The 16414-nt window shown below is 42.9% G+C and overlaps 1 protein-coding gene across 3 annotated transcripts in view; it reads right to left on the bottom strand.

The window, feature by feature from the left end:
- Positions 1–16414, bottom strand: part of LOC122793380 (calcium uniporter protein, mitochondrial-like) — a 1332984-nt gene that overhangs the window by 118381 nt on the left and 1198189 nt on the right. For all 3 annotated transcript variants that reach the window (XM_044061335.1, XM_044061334.1, XM_044061336.1), the window contains one exon: positions 11390–11593. In XM_044061335.1, the coding sequence (XP_043917270.1) occupies positions 11390–11593 (204 nt within the window). The remainder of the gene's footprint in view (positions 1–11389; positions 11594–16414) is intronic.

Genomic DNA, 16414 nt, shown 5'->3' on the forward strand with positions numbered 1-16414 from the left:
TGGGATGCTGTATTCAGTCTCACACCCAGAAAGCACATGTCTTGAGAGGGTACTAGACTGGACTTTATTTCGCTCACAGAATACCCTAGGCATCTTAGCACTGCTATCACAAATTCCAAATGATGAAGGAGCTCTTCTCTTCCTTGAGCCAGAATTAGGCAGTCGTCCAAATAAGGATAGATCTGTATTCCTTTTAGTCTGAAGAAAGCTATCACTGGAGCCAGAATTTTCGTGAACACTCTGGGCAGTAGATAAGCCAAAGGGCAATGCAGAGAACTGACAGTGAGAAGTCCCAGCTCGAACGCAGATACTTTCTGCAACCTAGTCTGATAGGAACATGAAGGTAAGCCTCCTTGAGATCCAAAGTTACCATCCAATGATCTTTGCCCAGCAGAGGTAAAAGCTACTGCAACGTCAACATTTTGAACTTGGGAATGTCCAGATAAGTGTTGAGGATAGATAAATCCAAAATTGGTCTCCATGTGTTCCCCTTCTTTGGTACTAGGAACAGGCGAGAATAAAATCCTAGGCCCACTTCTGGCAGAGGGACCGGCTGTATGGCCCCTAGTCGGAGCAACAGAGAAACCTGCCTGTGAGCCTCTATTCTTTGTTGAGGAGGAACGTCTGGCATGCCTGTGAAAGGAGGCAAGGTATGGAAATAAAACCTGCAGCCGTGGTGTATGATATCCAATACCCATCTGTCTTGGGTAATTAAACACCAATTTTCTTTGAAAAGTGCCAACCGTCCCCCCAAAGGTGCTGCCAGACGAGCAGGCTCTGGTAGCTGAAAAGGTAGGTCATTGGGTCTGCGGACTGACCCCTGCCCTCACCGAAGCCTGTGCAGGAGAACTCCCTGTTCTAGGCCTGAAAGAGCCCTGAGCTCTGCCCTAGATCTACCCCTAGACTGGGAATCATAAGAACACCCCTTAGTAGGCCAATTTCTACTAAACTTTGGAGGCTGGACTTGCAAAAATCTTTAACAGTCTGCATAGACTTGGCTTTGTCCTCCATTTTCTTTAAAACTGTCTCAACAGGAGGACCAAACAATACGTCAGATTGTAAAGGAGCATCTAAAATCCTTGTTTTAACATGTTCAGACAAATTCTGATCCCTCAGCCAGGCGTGCGAAGAACTGACCCAGTGGCAGCCACCCTAGACGAGGCCTGTACAGCATCAAAACCACATTGCAAAGAATGCTTACCCACCTGTTCAGAAACGTGCACTAAATCTTGCAACTCCTTACAATCAATACCTACTGCCAGAGCATCAACCTTAGATTTCAATTGTGAAAGGAGATAATTTTGGTATTTCAACATGTGAAACTGGCAATTCAGAGCCCTCATAGCAAGAGTGGAAGAAGTATAGACTTTCTTGCCCCATCTATCCAAGGCCCTAGCCTCCTTGTCTGCAGGAACCGGATTCTTAACAACAGAAGCCTTAACACCTTTAGGCCCATGGCTAACAGTTTCCGGGTCTGCCCTAGGACTCTTAAAAAGATACTTACAGGCACCCTGTAATACCGATCCGCTTAACAGGAGCAGGAGGCAAAGAATCAGGATTAAGAGAAGCTTCCATAAAAACATCTTCCACTACAGTCAAAACAGGAGGTATAGCCAAAGGCCTATGCTGGGGTAACAGAAATTCCCTAAGCCTTTTTCTGGAATCAGAGAAGTCCTGACCTTCCCACTTAAAATGCTCCCTCATGGAATGAAGAGTTTCTGAAAAGAAAAATCCTCAGGGGAGTAGCAGAAGGAGTAGAATCATCCACATCAGAATTAGAATAAGGAGAGTACTCCTGCAAGTCTTCAGCCAAGACTCTGAAACATCTGAAGCCTGCTCAAAACCCCAGCTCAGGTTACACCCTAGGCCCCTTATGAGGAGGGGGCATAGAACACCTAATCAAAGTAATGAAATCTTCTGCCATTTTAAGCATATGCTTCTTGGGCACAGTACCTGAAGAGCTAGGGGTAACACTAACTGAAGCTAAACCTGGCCTGCCCCTGGGGGAAGCCTTGGAAACAGAAGGAGAGGGCCTAGCCACCTTAGGAAGGGAGGGAGTATAGTAATATGAGAAGCCCCCTCTGCCTGACTAGTCTCTTGAGAGGCCACATCTTGTAATAACAAGGTCTCCCCCTGTGAACACAAAGAAACCTCTGGTGGAGCCACCGCCCACCGACACCTCTAAAGAACCAGGGACTGACGGTTCTTCCTTAACTGCCTTGTCCTTGCGCTGGAGCATCCGACGGCATTTTATAGTTACACCGCTTCCCAAAGACTAACCTCGCCTCTTTATAGTGCTTATTAAATCTAGCACAAGAGCAACAGCCAACACTCAGGCCCAAGCAAGGAATACACAAAGTATGATAATCTTTATCTGTTTCCCACAAGAAATGCAATTATTAACTTTTTCTGACATCCGTAAATGACTGAGGCAAGAAAAACTAAAATATCCAACTTTGAATCCGGTCTGAAACTTCTAAATTGAAAAGCAATACTGCTTCTGCATCGGACCATGCGGCAAAAGACTGAGGATATGATGCCAGTCATGCGCATTTGTACTGACCGACGTCAGCCTTATACTTTGATATTCGGGCCGACCGAGGACAGCGGATTACCCAATTGTTAGGACTGTTAGGACTGCAGCAATGTGAGATGAAGAACATCAATCTGTTGCGAGAGAGTGAGAGAAATGGAGATTCCTAAGGTATAACCTCACAGAGACTGAAATCTGAATGTAAAACTCCTAGAATAGATCTAAATAAAGCTCTGTTTTTTTTCTGTGGAAGAAAAGCTCTTTGTAAGTTTTACAGAATCAGTTGCAATATAGTTAGTGTGAAACAGAGGCATCGGTTGCTTATGCATGTTTTGACTCCCTTTTCTGAAACATTACTTTAAGATTGCTATCTGCAGCCTAGATGGATCACACTCATGAACCATTTATCAGAAACAATCTGTTGCTAGAGAGAGAGAGAGAGAGAGAGAGACAGAAAGCGAAATGGAGATTCATTCTTTCGGGAAGGATTATGGGATTGCCAGGGTGGGTAGGAGGTACAAGGTCCCTCATGCAGTCAATTCTGACTTACTTTACTGTCTTTTGTTCTCCAGTGTTCCATCTTTCTTTTTGAAACCTCTCTGCTGTTGTTTTTAAACTTCAGCTTACCATCATTCTGCTGAGATTGCTTATTTTGTTTACCAGTGTTAGATGAGGGAGCAGAAAATCCCCTGAAAAAGTTAGAAAAGGAGGGCTGAAAAATCTGAGAAATTCTATGAATCAACTTTCCCCCTCTCATCACACCTTTTGATAACTTCTGTAGTCCAAAAACTAAATGTTTATCCAAGGAAGAATTCAAAATTTCATTTTTGACGTATCTGGGAGGTTCAGTGAATGTAGCCAGGCAAACCACCTTAAGATTTCCACAGCAGCCCTGAAAGTAGTAAATACAGTCATAAACACACTTAAAACTATGAGTAGTGACTGGAGAAACAGAAGAAACTAAATTACACAATGTAGATTTTTCCTCATAACAGGAAACTACTGTCAAACCTTAACCCATACTTTCACAATTAGGATAAACTTCAGCATTTGATCCTGATAGTTTAGAATTCTAAAAAAAAGTTGCAGCAGTATACACTTCCATCCCTACCAGAAGAGGGATATAAATTAACAAAATGATTACCAGCAGCTGGACTTACTAGAGCTATTGCTCCTGGTTCAGCTCTGGGATTGCTGTATAAAAACATTTCATTGCTGGAACCTGTGTTCTGAGAGACTGCTTTTCAATCTATCTGGAAATATACAGAGCTAAGCATATTTTTAACCTGTGTTCTGAGAGACTGCTTTTCAATCTATCTGGAAATATACAGAGCTAAATATATTTTTTTGGTTTTAGAGTTAGTACTGTTAATTGTTGCTTATAGTGTTTCAGATCTCTGCTGAAAGCGTATTGTCCCACCCTCCCTTTTTCTGGCTCGTAGTTTAAATTTGGCGGATTTTGCAGTTGCCCGCCCCACTGTAGATTTGATCTGGGACACTCACCCAGTCCCATCTCTTTACCACATTCTGCCTAATAAACTCCTTCTGGACTTGCTTTTAGTTCTTTTAATTTAATTGCATTTTTTAAACTGTGTTTGGTCTAATATTGCTACCCATTCAAGTGTGCTAGCTTGTACTGCACGTGATTTGTTTTTACTGCTGTTTTAGCTACTTTTCTGTAAAAAAAAAAAAAAAAGTGTAAGCCTGTTTCCTACCTTTCCTGTAACTAGTGTAGTCCAGATACAGATTTGCTGTATCCAGGACTGTATGTAAGCTTCTGAGACCCCCAAGCCTTTCTGTGCTGGAAAGAAGCCTTCTAGCTTATCAGTAGGAGTGGTAAGCACTAGGTAACCTTGTCTACCACATAAGGAGTGGTTCTGGCCCACAAATTGTAGTTACTGGCCATTTGGGCAATCTTCTCCATCTCTCTCAACTTTCTGATTTGAAATCCTGCATTTGCACTTGTTTCTGTCCTGTAACTTGTCTAGTGCAGATACAGATTCTTAGTTTTAGCACTTAAATTTGCTCATTCGTGCTCAGCACTTGTTCAGAACTTGTAAACACTAAATAAGCTACTAATTACTATAGCACTTAACCTTCCTCATTACCTAGAGGAAAACAGTTTTTGTACTTACTTTTCTCACTTGCTTAGAGAAAAACAGCTCTTGTACTCCCTTTCCTCACTTACCTAGAGGAAAATAGTTTTTTATTCAGGCATGTCCAAGGGTCAGCTCCCAGTGTTCTCTCCTGTCTTATCTGATGAATCTGGGCATCTTGAGGCAATGTAGACATTGCCTTGTGTACACAGACAACCCCCCACCTCTTACCACCCAACACTACAACATGTGAGAGATGCACTTATCTAGCCAAACCGAAGGTAAAGCTCTCTCCAACCAAGACTAAACTTGACAGTCAAGAAGAGAAGGTAAACATTTGCACCACACCACACTCATCACATAGTTTCACTAAATCTACACCACCAAAATCCACACATAGTAACACAAAAACATTCGCGGAGGCTCTCAATAATAATCTGTCTAAGCAACAGAGACCTCCAAAGGAGAAACATACGCAATCTCCATCCACCAACACAACCCAAATGACACATAGCCCACAGACTCAGTGTGCCACTCAACCACAGCCAATAAGGCAAAACAATGTACCCAACACACTAGTCATAAGTGACTGTATAGTCAGGCACACTGATGTCCCACTCACCAGGCTAAACAAGGAGAAGGATACTCTCAGTTGCCTGTCGGGTGCCAGGATCCACCACATAACCCATGCACTCGGGTCACTCCACAACAAGTGCAAATATGACTCTGTCATTGTCCATGTTGGTGTGAATGAACTGAGAAGTACCTCCCTGGACTACATGAAAAGAGACATGGAAGAGCTCTCCGATCTTGTAGCCCAGGCAGGTATGACCCTAACCCTGAGTAGCATTCTGCCATTGTCCAGAATGATACCGCAGTACAAGGACAAAATGATGGACTTCCACAATTGGCTAAGCTTCTGGTAAGATTCTAAGGGGATCCAGTATCTGGCTGCTTGGGATTACATGGTCAACAGACCATGATGCTTTGCCAGAGATGGCCTGCACCGGTCGCCCCTGGGATTCCGGATACGGGCTAAGGCTCTTGCCACCCCTATAGTGCCTTTTTAGGCAAGGTTCAAATGACAAATTCACCACCGTAACAGGCAAGTAAAAACTGAGGGCAATGCTACTCAATGCTAGAAGTCTAAACCTCAAAATGCACTCACCTGAGGCACTCCTTAAAATGGAGAACATCGATATCTGTGCAGTGACTGAGACCTGGTTCAAGGCTCCAGAGAGCACCCCTGCACTACCAGGCTATAACTCATACCACACTTTTCGGCCATGTAACCTGGACCGAAACACCAAAGGTGGAGGTGTGTCCATATTCATTAAGGATATCCACACCTCCAGGCTAGTTGCTCAGCATAATGCATCCAAGGTTATCGAAGTGCAACCAACTCCGGGCAAAACTGCAATCCAAATTGTAGCTGGCTACAGATCCCCCCACCATGCCCCAGGATTCCCACTCCTCTTTTCTTGATGTACTGGAAAATATTAGGGTTTAACCAAACACCCTAATAATGGGCGACTTCAACTACCCCACCATTAACTGGGAAAACTACTCGTGTACCAACTCCTTAGCTCCACTCTTTCTGGAATTCATAAACTCCAATGCCCTGGATCAACTTATCCACACCCCCACCAGGAGCAACAATATCCTAGACCTAGTCATTACCAACATGAGTGATTGGTGTTCCACACCTGTAGTCAACTCCTCATTGGTCTGATCCAACAATAATCTAATCACCCTTGATATCCACCCCCCCCCCCCCAATTAAGGAAACCACGGTAAAAAATTTCTCCAAAACCAACTTCATGTTTCTTAAGACAGAAGTGATGAACTTCATGACACCCATTCAGATGGACAATACAGTTACAACTGCTGAATCCTACACAAATGCACTGTATAAGCACTTACATGAGTGCATGGATCGTGCTATCCCACATAGAACCAAGACGCTATCCTCCAAAAAAAAGGAAGCCAATCTGGTGGTCCCCTGCCATAAACAAAGTGTACAACAGAAGGAAGAAACTGTTGCAAAAGAGAATAAAATCCCATGAGTGGAGGAGCTCCCTGGTCAGCCTCAGTAAGAAGCTGAGATCCCTTAAAAGATCCTACAAATCTAGCTACGAAAACAATATCGCCACTAATTCTAAGGACAACCACAAAGCATTCTATAGCTATGTCAAGACTCTCGATGGCAACACCCAGATCTGCTCTGAGTTACAGCCCAATGGCACGAAAATTACAGAACCAACTGATTTTGCCAACATCCTGGCAGATAGGTTCAGTGCCAACTTTACCCCCCTCACCCCCTAAAGGGCCCATATCTATACAGGAAGAATGCAGAGTCCCTGTAATCACAACTATGCAGGTAAAAGCTGCACACTCTAAAGCCAAAAACACAGCATCCATGGCTGCATTTTACATGAACTTCAGAACGAACTGGCTCCCCACCTAAGCACCATGTTCAATAATAGCCTCGCATCAGGCTTTGTGCCCACTGAATGGCGCACAGCAACAGTTATCCCACTCCACAAAGGGGGAGCCACCACTGATCCCAGGAACTATCGCCCTATTAGCCTGACAAGCTGGGTCTGCAAGGCCATGGAGCTCTAAACAAAGACATTGGTAACCTACAAACTCTGGATCCCACCCAGTTCGGGTTTGTGAAAGGCAGATTATGCCTCCTGAACCTGATCGACTTCTTTGAGGCAGTCACTAAAGCTGTAGATGACGGTAAGGTGGCTCACACAGCCTATCTTGACCTCGCCAAGGCTTTCGACACCATCCCCCTTTCTGAAATTATAGCTAAACTCACTAAACTAGGTATAAATACCTACGTCACAAGATGGGTTGCCAACTGGCTCACTGACCGAACCCACACTGTAAAAGTCGCAGGCTCCAAATCTGACCTCAAACCAGTGACAAGTGGAGTACCACAGAGTTCAATCTTGGGACGTCTCCTGTTTGGTATCTACTTCTCTGAAGTACAGGCTAGCACAGAAGGCCTCTGGCTAAAGAAGTTCGCAGATGACTGTAAACTAGGAGCCATAGTCAAGTCCCCAAATGATGTGGACATCCTACAGAAGGGCCTCGCTGAGACAGATGCCTGGTGTCAGAGCCATGGCTTCAAGCTCAATGCCAAAAAGTGCAGGACCATCCCCTTTGGTAAAAATTCTGTACCCATGAACTACCACATAGGCAGCAATCTACTTAACACTGAATGTGTGATAAGAGACCTTGGGACCCAGATGGACAGTAGTCTCTCCTTTGATAGTCACATCACCACAGTAGTCAGGAAGTCCTTCTACGTGGCACACCTCATCATAAAAGGGTTCTCATCCAGGAAAAAAAGAGGTCATTGTTCCCCTCTACTCAACACTCAGACCCATTATAGAGTACGATGCTCCTTTTGGAATGTACCTCACAAGTCATCTGCAGCAGCTGGAAAGGCCATAGAAGTACCTCACAAAGAGGATTACTGGCCTCAACAAATGCCCTACACTGACCGTCTCAAATACTCCAGCTTTACTCCGTAGCGTATCGCCTACTCCAAGGTGATCTCTGCCTAACATATAAAGCTATCTTCAAACCCAGAGCTGTTGGACATGCTACACCTAAAGATATCCCAATCCCTCTGAGCTACATGCTCTAGGGACATAAACCTTGTCACCACAATAAACAGGACATGCTGGAGGGATAGATTCCTGTCCCAGAGACTTCCCATACTCTGGAACAGGCTACCCATCTATGTCAAGCAAAGTTCTTTATTAGCACTCCAAGAAAAATCTTGATGAGTGGATGGGAAATAGGAAATACACCCCAGGGATCACTTCTGTGTCTCGGCTTGACAGTGGCACAGGAAAATAACTTTCTTGGGTGGCGTAAGCCAGGGAACCTTGTTGGCTAGGCTTACGTAGGCCCTTGGGCCGATAGCCTAGTACCTACCTATGGATCTTTATACAATCAGTCTGCTTTCTTCTAGGCAGCAGGCTGATATTCAGGGAAGTTGCAAGCTGTGGCAAAAACATCTTCCAAGGCTGACTGAACCAGAGGAATAGGAGAAGGTTTTGGAAATTTCACTTGTAACAAATCACATTATCATTTGAGGGTCTATAATATTTTCCCACTGAAAACATCTGTTCATCCTGGAAATCGTCTCAGAAAAAGAGAATCCCTTACATAGAACCAGATACCACACACTCCTCAGAATCAGAAAAATGAGGAGGAAAAAATTGCATCTATTCCTTCATCATCCATGACAGATTCCTTTTCTTGAACTTCTTCTATCCATAAAAAAAGAAAAGGACATGAGACCTATTATCAGTAAGCTATATGTTGCTCTGCCAATGTTGGTGGCTTTCTGAGTATCCTACTTATTTCCTAAAATTTTAATTGCTATAATGCCTTACACCCCCCTCCTTCTGCTATTTAAACTTTCTAAACATTTTCAGACTTCAAATTCATTTTATAAAAACTTATTTTCTCTTTGGATTTACTTTTCAGTAACATGATTTTGTCACTTTTGTAAAGGCTGCTGTGATGCATCCCCACTGTTTTCCATACCCTTCCTCACGCCTGTCAAAGACCTGAAAAACTGGCCAATTTGTTTAAGGTTGCCCTCCTGTACTCCAGAAACCCCAGCTTTGTCTACTCAGACTAACATTTAAACTGATTTAACTAATGATGATTTTTTCCAAAAATGCCACCTGCTTTTACGTCTGAGATCACTCCCTCCCAATTTAAAACACGGGTTCCAACATTGTCCCTTCTCAAACAGCTTTTAATTCAAGTTGTCATAGCCCTATCCCTTGTAGGGCACTAGCAATAGTTCTATTCTTTAATGTGGCAGCATTTAAAGTGCTCCAACTTGAATAAGGTATATTAAATCTCTCATCAACAAATACCCTTTTGTTCAACTATTCAACAGATGCCATCAATGAGACGTTTTACATACAGCTCCTCTGTTGATCCTTCTGACCATTTCCAGTGTTCAGTTCGATGCACAGTATCTCCTCCTCTTCTATGTTTGCTTGTACATTCTATTGCTTTCATCCTATATATTACTGCATTTCTCTTAATTTTTTTATGCTTGGTCTCTCCTGTAAACTATTTTTCCCAGTCTGTTTACTTTACTGTCATGGTAGCACCAAGATCATGTTGCAACCACAATATAAAATATATCACTTTTCCCATAAGTGCCACTAGTTCAGTTAATTTGATATCAGACTTTGGACCAATAACCTTCCATGTTCCACTTTTCATATGATGCTTCACGTGCATAAATTGTCTGCCCCCCCCCCATTAATAATACATCTTTTCTGTACTTGTTTCATCTACCTAAATTTACTTTATTAACTTGATTCTCATTCTGATGGGCAATAGGCTTTCTCGATGCTTTACTAGGTCTCCCTTGGATAGTTTAAATTCTTGTTAATAAAACCCTTAAACAGATCAAAGATTGTGCTTCCTTTTTCAGATAATTGCAGATCACCATGCAATTACAGCCAACATCCCTCCAACAGGAACACCATTCATCAATGAAGCCAAAATCATTAGTTCTGCACTAGCTGTTCAACCACTTTTTTGTGAAATGATCTACCATTACCCATGCTCTGACAATCACTTCTGAAAATGCAAGTGTGCTTGTCACTCACCAAAGGCTCATCTCCAGTTATTCAACCCCCTCCTGCACTATCCTCATCTCTTTCCCATCCTATTTGTCTAAGTGGAAAAATGCATCACATTTCCTAGCAAGAGCAGCTGCTCCTGTAAACATTAAGAATTGATCATTGTCTCTCCCAGTCACTGCAACTCTCGAGCACCATACTATCATATCTCTTCTGACTCCTAGTTCTACCCTCTTAAAAGCTGAATCCTTTAAGAGAAAAAAATACTTTCTTCACCTATAGGGGCTGCCAACAAACCTGTGGTTCTCTGCTGTGAAGGATTCCCAATGCTTTTCTTATTTTTCACAATTCATGCATTTAGAGAAGGACCAAAGATAAAAAGATGTAGATGTAAAATTGAAAGGATATGCCTCAAACCTACTATGCTCAAACTTCTGCAGTCCCATGTATTCAACATTTGGCTTTGCAAAACCTGTGGGTTAACTTCTGTCCATGCAGACCCCAACTGGAACATGCAGCCTCCTGAGGACTTGCTACTTCTGCCTATCCAGAGAACTGTCTGCAGGTAGAGCAAGAAATCACCCTCCAGATGCCTCCATGAAGACTGCCTCTCCACAGTGACTGCAATCATTCCCATTATTCCCTACTTATTTTTTTACTTTGCTTTTTCTTAATGAGACTTCATTCCTATGTAGAAAGGCATCACTGTACACCAATCAAACATGTGACAACAAGCAAAAATGACTAAGAATCTTCAAGCTTCCAGCCTGCATTCCTTGCTGGAGACTGCATAACTTTTACCAGGTCTACACTAAGCTTATTCAAGCAAGAAGAGTTCAAAAGGATCAAAAGTTCACTTCTAGTTTTAAAATTCTCCATTAAGAAAATGTTGCTAAAATAGCAAAGAACACTTTTTTTTTAGAATTTAGTCAACCTCTTACCTGCGACCTTAGTTATAATTCACTAAAATGAAATAAGGAAACAAAACTGGTCATACAGAGCAGTCATTTCTGCCACAGAACCTAAGGGACTATCTTAAAATTAGTCCGCCTTTTACTGTAAATCTGAAACGTCTCTTTAAAGAAGAATCAATAGTAGACAGAGGAGTAATTAAAGCTTACCTGTCTCGTAAGGACGAAGTAGGCATAGAATGCCATAGCACTTCCATATGTGATAAAATAGGTAACAGGTTCCATAATATCCCATGAGTAAACCCACCATGTAAGCCAGGCAAGAGCACCAGCTTGTGTGGACATCAGGGCTAATCCAATCCAGAGTAACTTAGTAGTTTTTGCTTCTGCTTTCTGCAGGATTTTGTCTTTCATCTAGGAAGGGAATATGTAAGTTTTAATTATTCTGCATTCTACATTATAAGGCAGTAGGTTACAATGATAGAATTAATGAATATGGACATTGAATTGATATGGATATATTAGCTGCATATGCCTAACCTTAAAATGTACTAGGCAAAGTTAAAGACAAGATCAAACTGCCAAAAAAGTGTGAGTTTCAAGGTAAAAAGGAAAACTACTTGTATTTTCCCATACGATTCTTTAGTTGAATTGGTTTTTCAAAATACAGTCATTATGCAAGAAACAAGAAATTACAGTGAAAAATACCCAAGAACAATATACAAGGAGATTACACAAAAAGAAGTTATGTCTTACCATAACGTTCCATCTGTGTTGTTCATCTTCTTTCATTCATCACGGATGGATTCAGTTCCTAGCCCTGGGAACCGATTCGGCCTTTTTACCAAGCTTGTGCCAGCGAAAAAACTCTTGAGCTAAGTTTCTACCCAGAATACCCTTCTCCCTGTTACCTCAGATCGATTTTGCTAGAGAAAAAGATGTAAAGTCGAGGCCACTTCTGCGCAAATACCCTAGGGCACCACTTAGACCCAAAGCATCCCCCAGGAGCTTTTGGAGGGGGAAGGAGGGTGGGAAGTGATGAATGAAAGAAGATGAACACAGATGGAACGTTATGGTAAGACATAACTTCTATACCTGACTAGGTTCATACTAGGCTATCGGCCCTAGGGCCTATACAAGCCTAGCCAAACAATTCCCTGGATATTTCTTCCCACAATATTTACTTCCCTGGACTGCTGTCTAGCTGGGCGACTGACATGATCCCTGGGGTGAACTTCCCATCTCCCATCCAAACATCAAGGTTCCTTTTGAAGAGGGCCAAGGAGGTGCTCTGCTTGACATGTATGGGCAGTCTATTCCAGAGTATGGGGAGTGTCTGGGTCAGGAACCTATCCCTCCAGCATGTTTTGTTCATTGTGATGACAAGGTTTAGATCCCTGGAGCGTGTGGCTCTGAGGGATTGGGAATTCTTTAAGTGGAGCATGTCCAACAGCTCAGGGTTTGACATGGGCTTGCATGTTAAGCAGAGATAGGGTTACCACCTGTCCCACTTTGCGAGGGACAGTCCCTCTTTGGGCAGTTGTGTCCTGCAAAAAAATTGAAAAAATGGCAAATGTCCTGAGATTTTAGGACAAAAATATTTATAAGAAACAGAATAAGCAACTCAAATGCTACAAGAATAAGTTTTTATTTTGGCAAAAAGTGAAGTTCTTTCATTTGTACTTGCTACAAAAAATGTCCCACTTTGGGCATTTGAAAAGGTGGCAACCCTAAGCAGAGATCGCCTCTGAGTAGATGATATGCTACAGAGTACAGCTGGAGTTTTTTTTTAGACTGTCAGCATAGGGCATCTGCTTTAGGCCTGTGATTCTTTTAGTGAGGTATTTCTGCGGCCTTTCCAGCTGTTGCAGATGTCTTGTGAGGTACATAGAAAACTGGGCGTTGTACTCTATAATGTGCCTAACGAGGGATGAGTACAGTGGAACAATGACCTCTTTTTTTTTTTGGATGAAAAGCCCTTAGTGATGAGGTGTGCCACATAGAAGGATTTCCTGACTGTTGTGGAGATGTGGTTATCGAAGGTGACACTACTGCCCACCTGTGTCCCTAAGTCTCTCATCACACTTTTTTGGTGTTTAGTGTACTACCACCTATGTGGTAATTTATGGGTGCATGTTTTTTCCCAAAAGAGGATAACTATACATTTCTTGGCATTAAGATTGAGTCCATGGCTCTGGCACCAAGCATTTGGTTCTGTAAGGCCCTTTTGTAGAGTATCCACATAATTTGGGGATTCAATAACGGCTCCGAGTTTGCAGTCATCTGCGAACTTTGTTAGCCAGAGTCCCTTAGTATTGGCCTGTACTTTAGAGAAGTAGATGCCAAACAAGAGCAGTGCCAGGACTGAACCCTGAGGTACTCCACTTGTCACTTATCTGGAACTGGATTTGGAGTCGGCTACTTTTACAGAATGGGTTCAGTCAGTAAGCCAGTTGGCAACTCATCGAGTGACATAGGGATTTATGCCAAGCTTAGTAAGTTTATCTATGATTCCAGAGTGGTGGATGGTGTCAAAGGCCTTGGCAAGGTCCAGATAGGCTGTGTGGACCGCCTTACCCTCGTCCACAGCACTGGAGACTGATTTGAAGAAGTCAATCAGGCTCAGGAGACAAGATCAGCCCTTCACGAACCCAAACTGGTGGCGTCCAGTGTTTGAAGTTTGCAATGTCTTCGTTTTATAAGTTCCATGATCATGCAATTCCATGCCCTTGCAGATCGGGCTCGTCAGACTGATGGGACAGTAGCTCCTGGGATCCAAGGTGGATCCTCCCTTGTTGAGTGGAATAACTGTAGCTGTGTGCCACTCAGTGGGCACAAAGCCTGCGGTGAGGCTATGATTAAACATGACACTTAGGTGAGGTGCCAGCTCATTTTGTAGTTCATGTAGTACACAGCCCGGGATGTCATCTGGTCCCATAGAAGCTATATTATTAGCTTTGGAGAGTGCGGTTTCTACCTGTGTGGTCGTGATTTGGCAATCTTTTGGTATTGAGATGGGCCTTTAGGGGGTGAGAGGGGGGTGAAGTTGGCACTAAATCGATCTGCCAGGATACTGGCAATATCCTTGCGATCAGTATATTTAATGCCATTCTGTTGCAGCTCAGAGCAGATCTGAGCAATTGCCATTTAGATTCTTGACATAACTATAGAATGCCTTGTGGTTGTCTTTGGAATCTTTGGCAATTTTATTTTTGTAACTAGCTTTGGAGGATTTTATGAGGGATCTCAGCTTCTTACTAAGGCTGGTAAGGGAGTTTTTTGCATCCTGGGATTTTCCTCTTTTCTGCAACAGTTTCTTCCTTCTGTTGTATAGTTTGTTTATGGCAGTGGACCACCAGACTGGCTTCCTTTTTTTGGAGGAGAGCATCTTGGTTCTATTTGGGATGGCACGACTCCTGCACGAGTGGATGTGCTCATACACAGTGCCTTAGTGTAGGATTCAGCAGTCGAACTTTCAGCTCCCGTCTGCATGAGTGCCATGAAGTTTGCCACGTCTGACTTAAGTAGCATGAAGTTGGCTTTAGAGAAGTTTTTTTTTTTTTTTTACAGAGGTTTCCTTACTGGGGGGTGAGATGCGGATGTCAAGGGTGATTTGCTTATGGTCAGACCTGAGCAATGAGGGGGTGACCACTGGTGTGGAGCATCTATCTCCCATGTTGGTAATGACCAGGTCTAGGATATTGGAGCCCCTGCTAGGACAATTGATTAGCTGATCCAGGGCATTGGAATTTATGAATTCCAAGAACTGTTGGGGAAAAAGTGTTGGTATCCGAGCCGTTTTCCCAGTTAATGGCAGGGTAGTTAGGGTGTTTGGTTGTATCTTAATATTTTCCAGTATGTTTAGAAAGGTGTAGTGAGAATCTTGGGGCATGGTGGGGGATCTATAGCAAGCTACAATTTGGATTGCAATCTTACTTAGTGTTAGTTGCACCTGGAGAATTTCAGATTATTGTGTTGGGCAACTAGCCTGGAGGTGTGAATATCCTTGGTGAATATGGACACTCCTCCACCTTTAGTGTTTCGGTCTTGGTTTGGTGGCCGAAAAGTGTGGCAAGAGTTGTAGCCTGGTATTGCAGGGGTGCTCTCTCGAGTCTTGAACCAGGTCTCAGTTACTGCACAGATATCTATGCTCTCCATTTTTAGGAGTGCCTTGAGAGAGAGTGCATTTTGAGGTTTAGACTCATGATATTGTTAATCTTCTTTCCATTCATCACTGATGGGACAGAATCTCAAGCTACCTTGACATACATGGATGGCCTTTATAGAAGAACATTCCTGAGTACCACTGAGTCAAAGGCAGCTCTCCCTCTGGAGGCCAAGTCCAATTTGTAATAACTGATAAAGGTATGAGGCTTAGCCCAAGTGGCTACTGCACAGATGTCATCCATGGAAACCCTGGAAAGGAATGCCACAGATTTTGCCATAGATCTAGTGGAGTGAGCTTTAACTTTTGGCATAGGTTCATTATTGAGGGAATATATGAAACATATGCAGTCCCTTAGCCATCTTGATAATATAACCTTGGAAGCAGCCTCTCCCATTCTGGGCTCAGAAAAAGAGATGAAAAGTTGTTCAGATTTACGGATAGGTTTGGTCCTGTCTAGGTAAAATCTCAATTGTCTATATACATCTAAGGAGTGAAGGCAATACTCTCCTCTACTGTCAAAATTCAGAAAGAACACTGGTAGATCAATGGTCTGATTAATGGAGAATTCAGAAACAACTTTGGGAAGGAAGGATGGATTCGTCTGAAGTGATACGCTGTCTTTATGAAAGATCAGATAGGGCCTCTTGATACACAATGCCTGCAGCTCCAAGAATCTTCTGGCAGAGGTAATGGCTACCAAGAACAAGGATTTCCAAGACAAAAACTTTAGGTCACACTTCTCAGCAGGTTCAAAAGATTTTTGAGTCAAAGACTGAAGGACTAGAGTGAGGTTCCATGGTTCCACGAACTGACAGGAGGCCTGATATGAGAGGTCTCCTTGAAGAAAGCCTTGCAAAGGCATAAAGAAATGAGAAGGGTGCCATCTACACCATTGTGGAAATTGGAAACTGCCACTAGATGTACGCGTACAGTAGAGGCAGAGGCTCCATTATCAAAAACTTAGCCAAGTACTGAAGCACTGTAGTAACTGTATCCGAATATGGGTCTAGCATGTTATCCTTGGACCAGATGGAGAACCTTTTCTATTTATCCTGATATAGTCTTCA

This window comes from Protopterus annectens, chromosome 2.part0 (genome assembly GCF_019279795.1).
Source record: "Protopterus annectens isolate FY-2018-M chromosome 2.part0, PAN1.0, whole genome shotgun sequence".
NCBI lineage: Eukaryota > Metazoa > Chordata > Ceratodontiformes > Protopteridae > Protopterus > Protopterus annectens.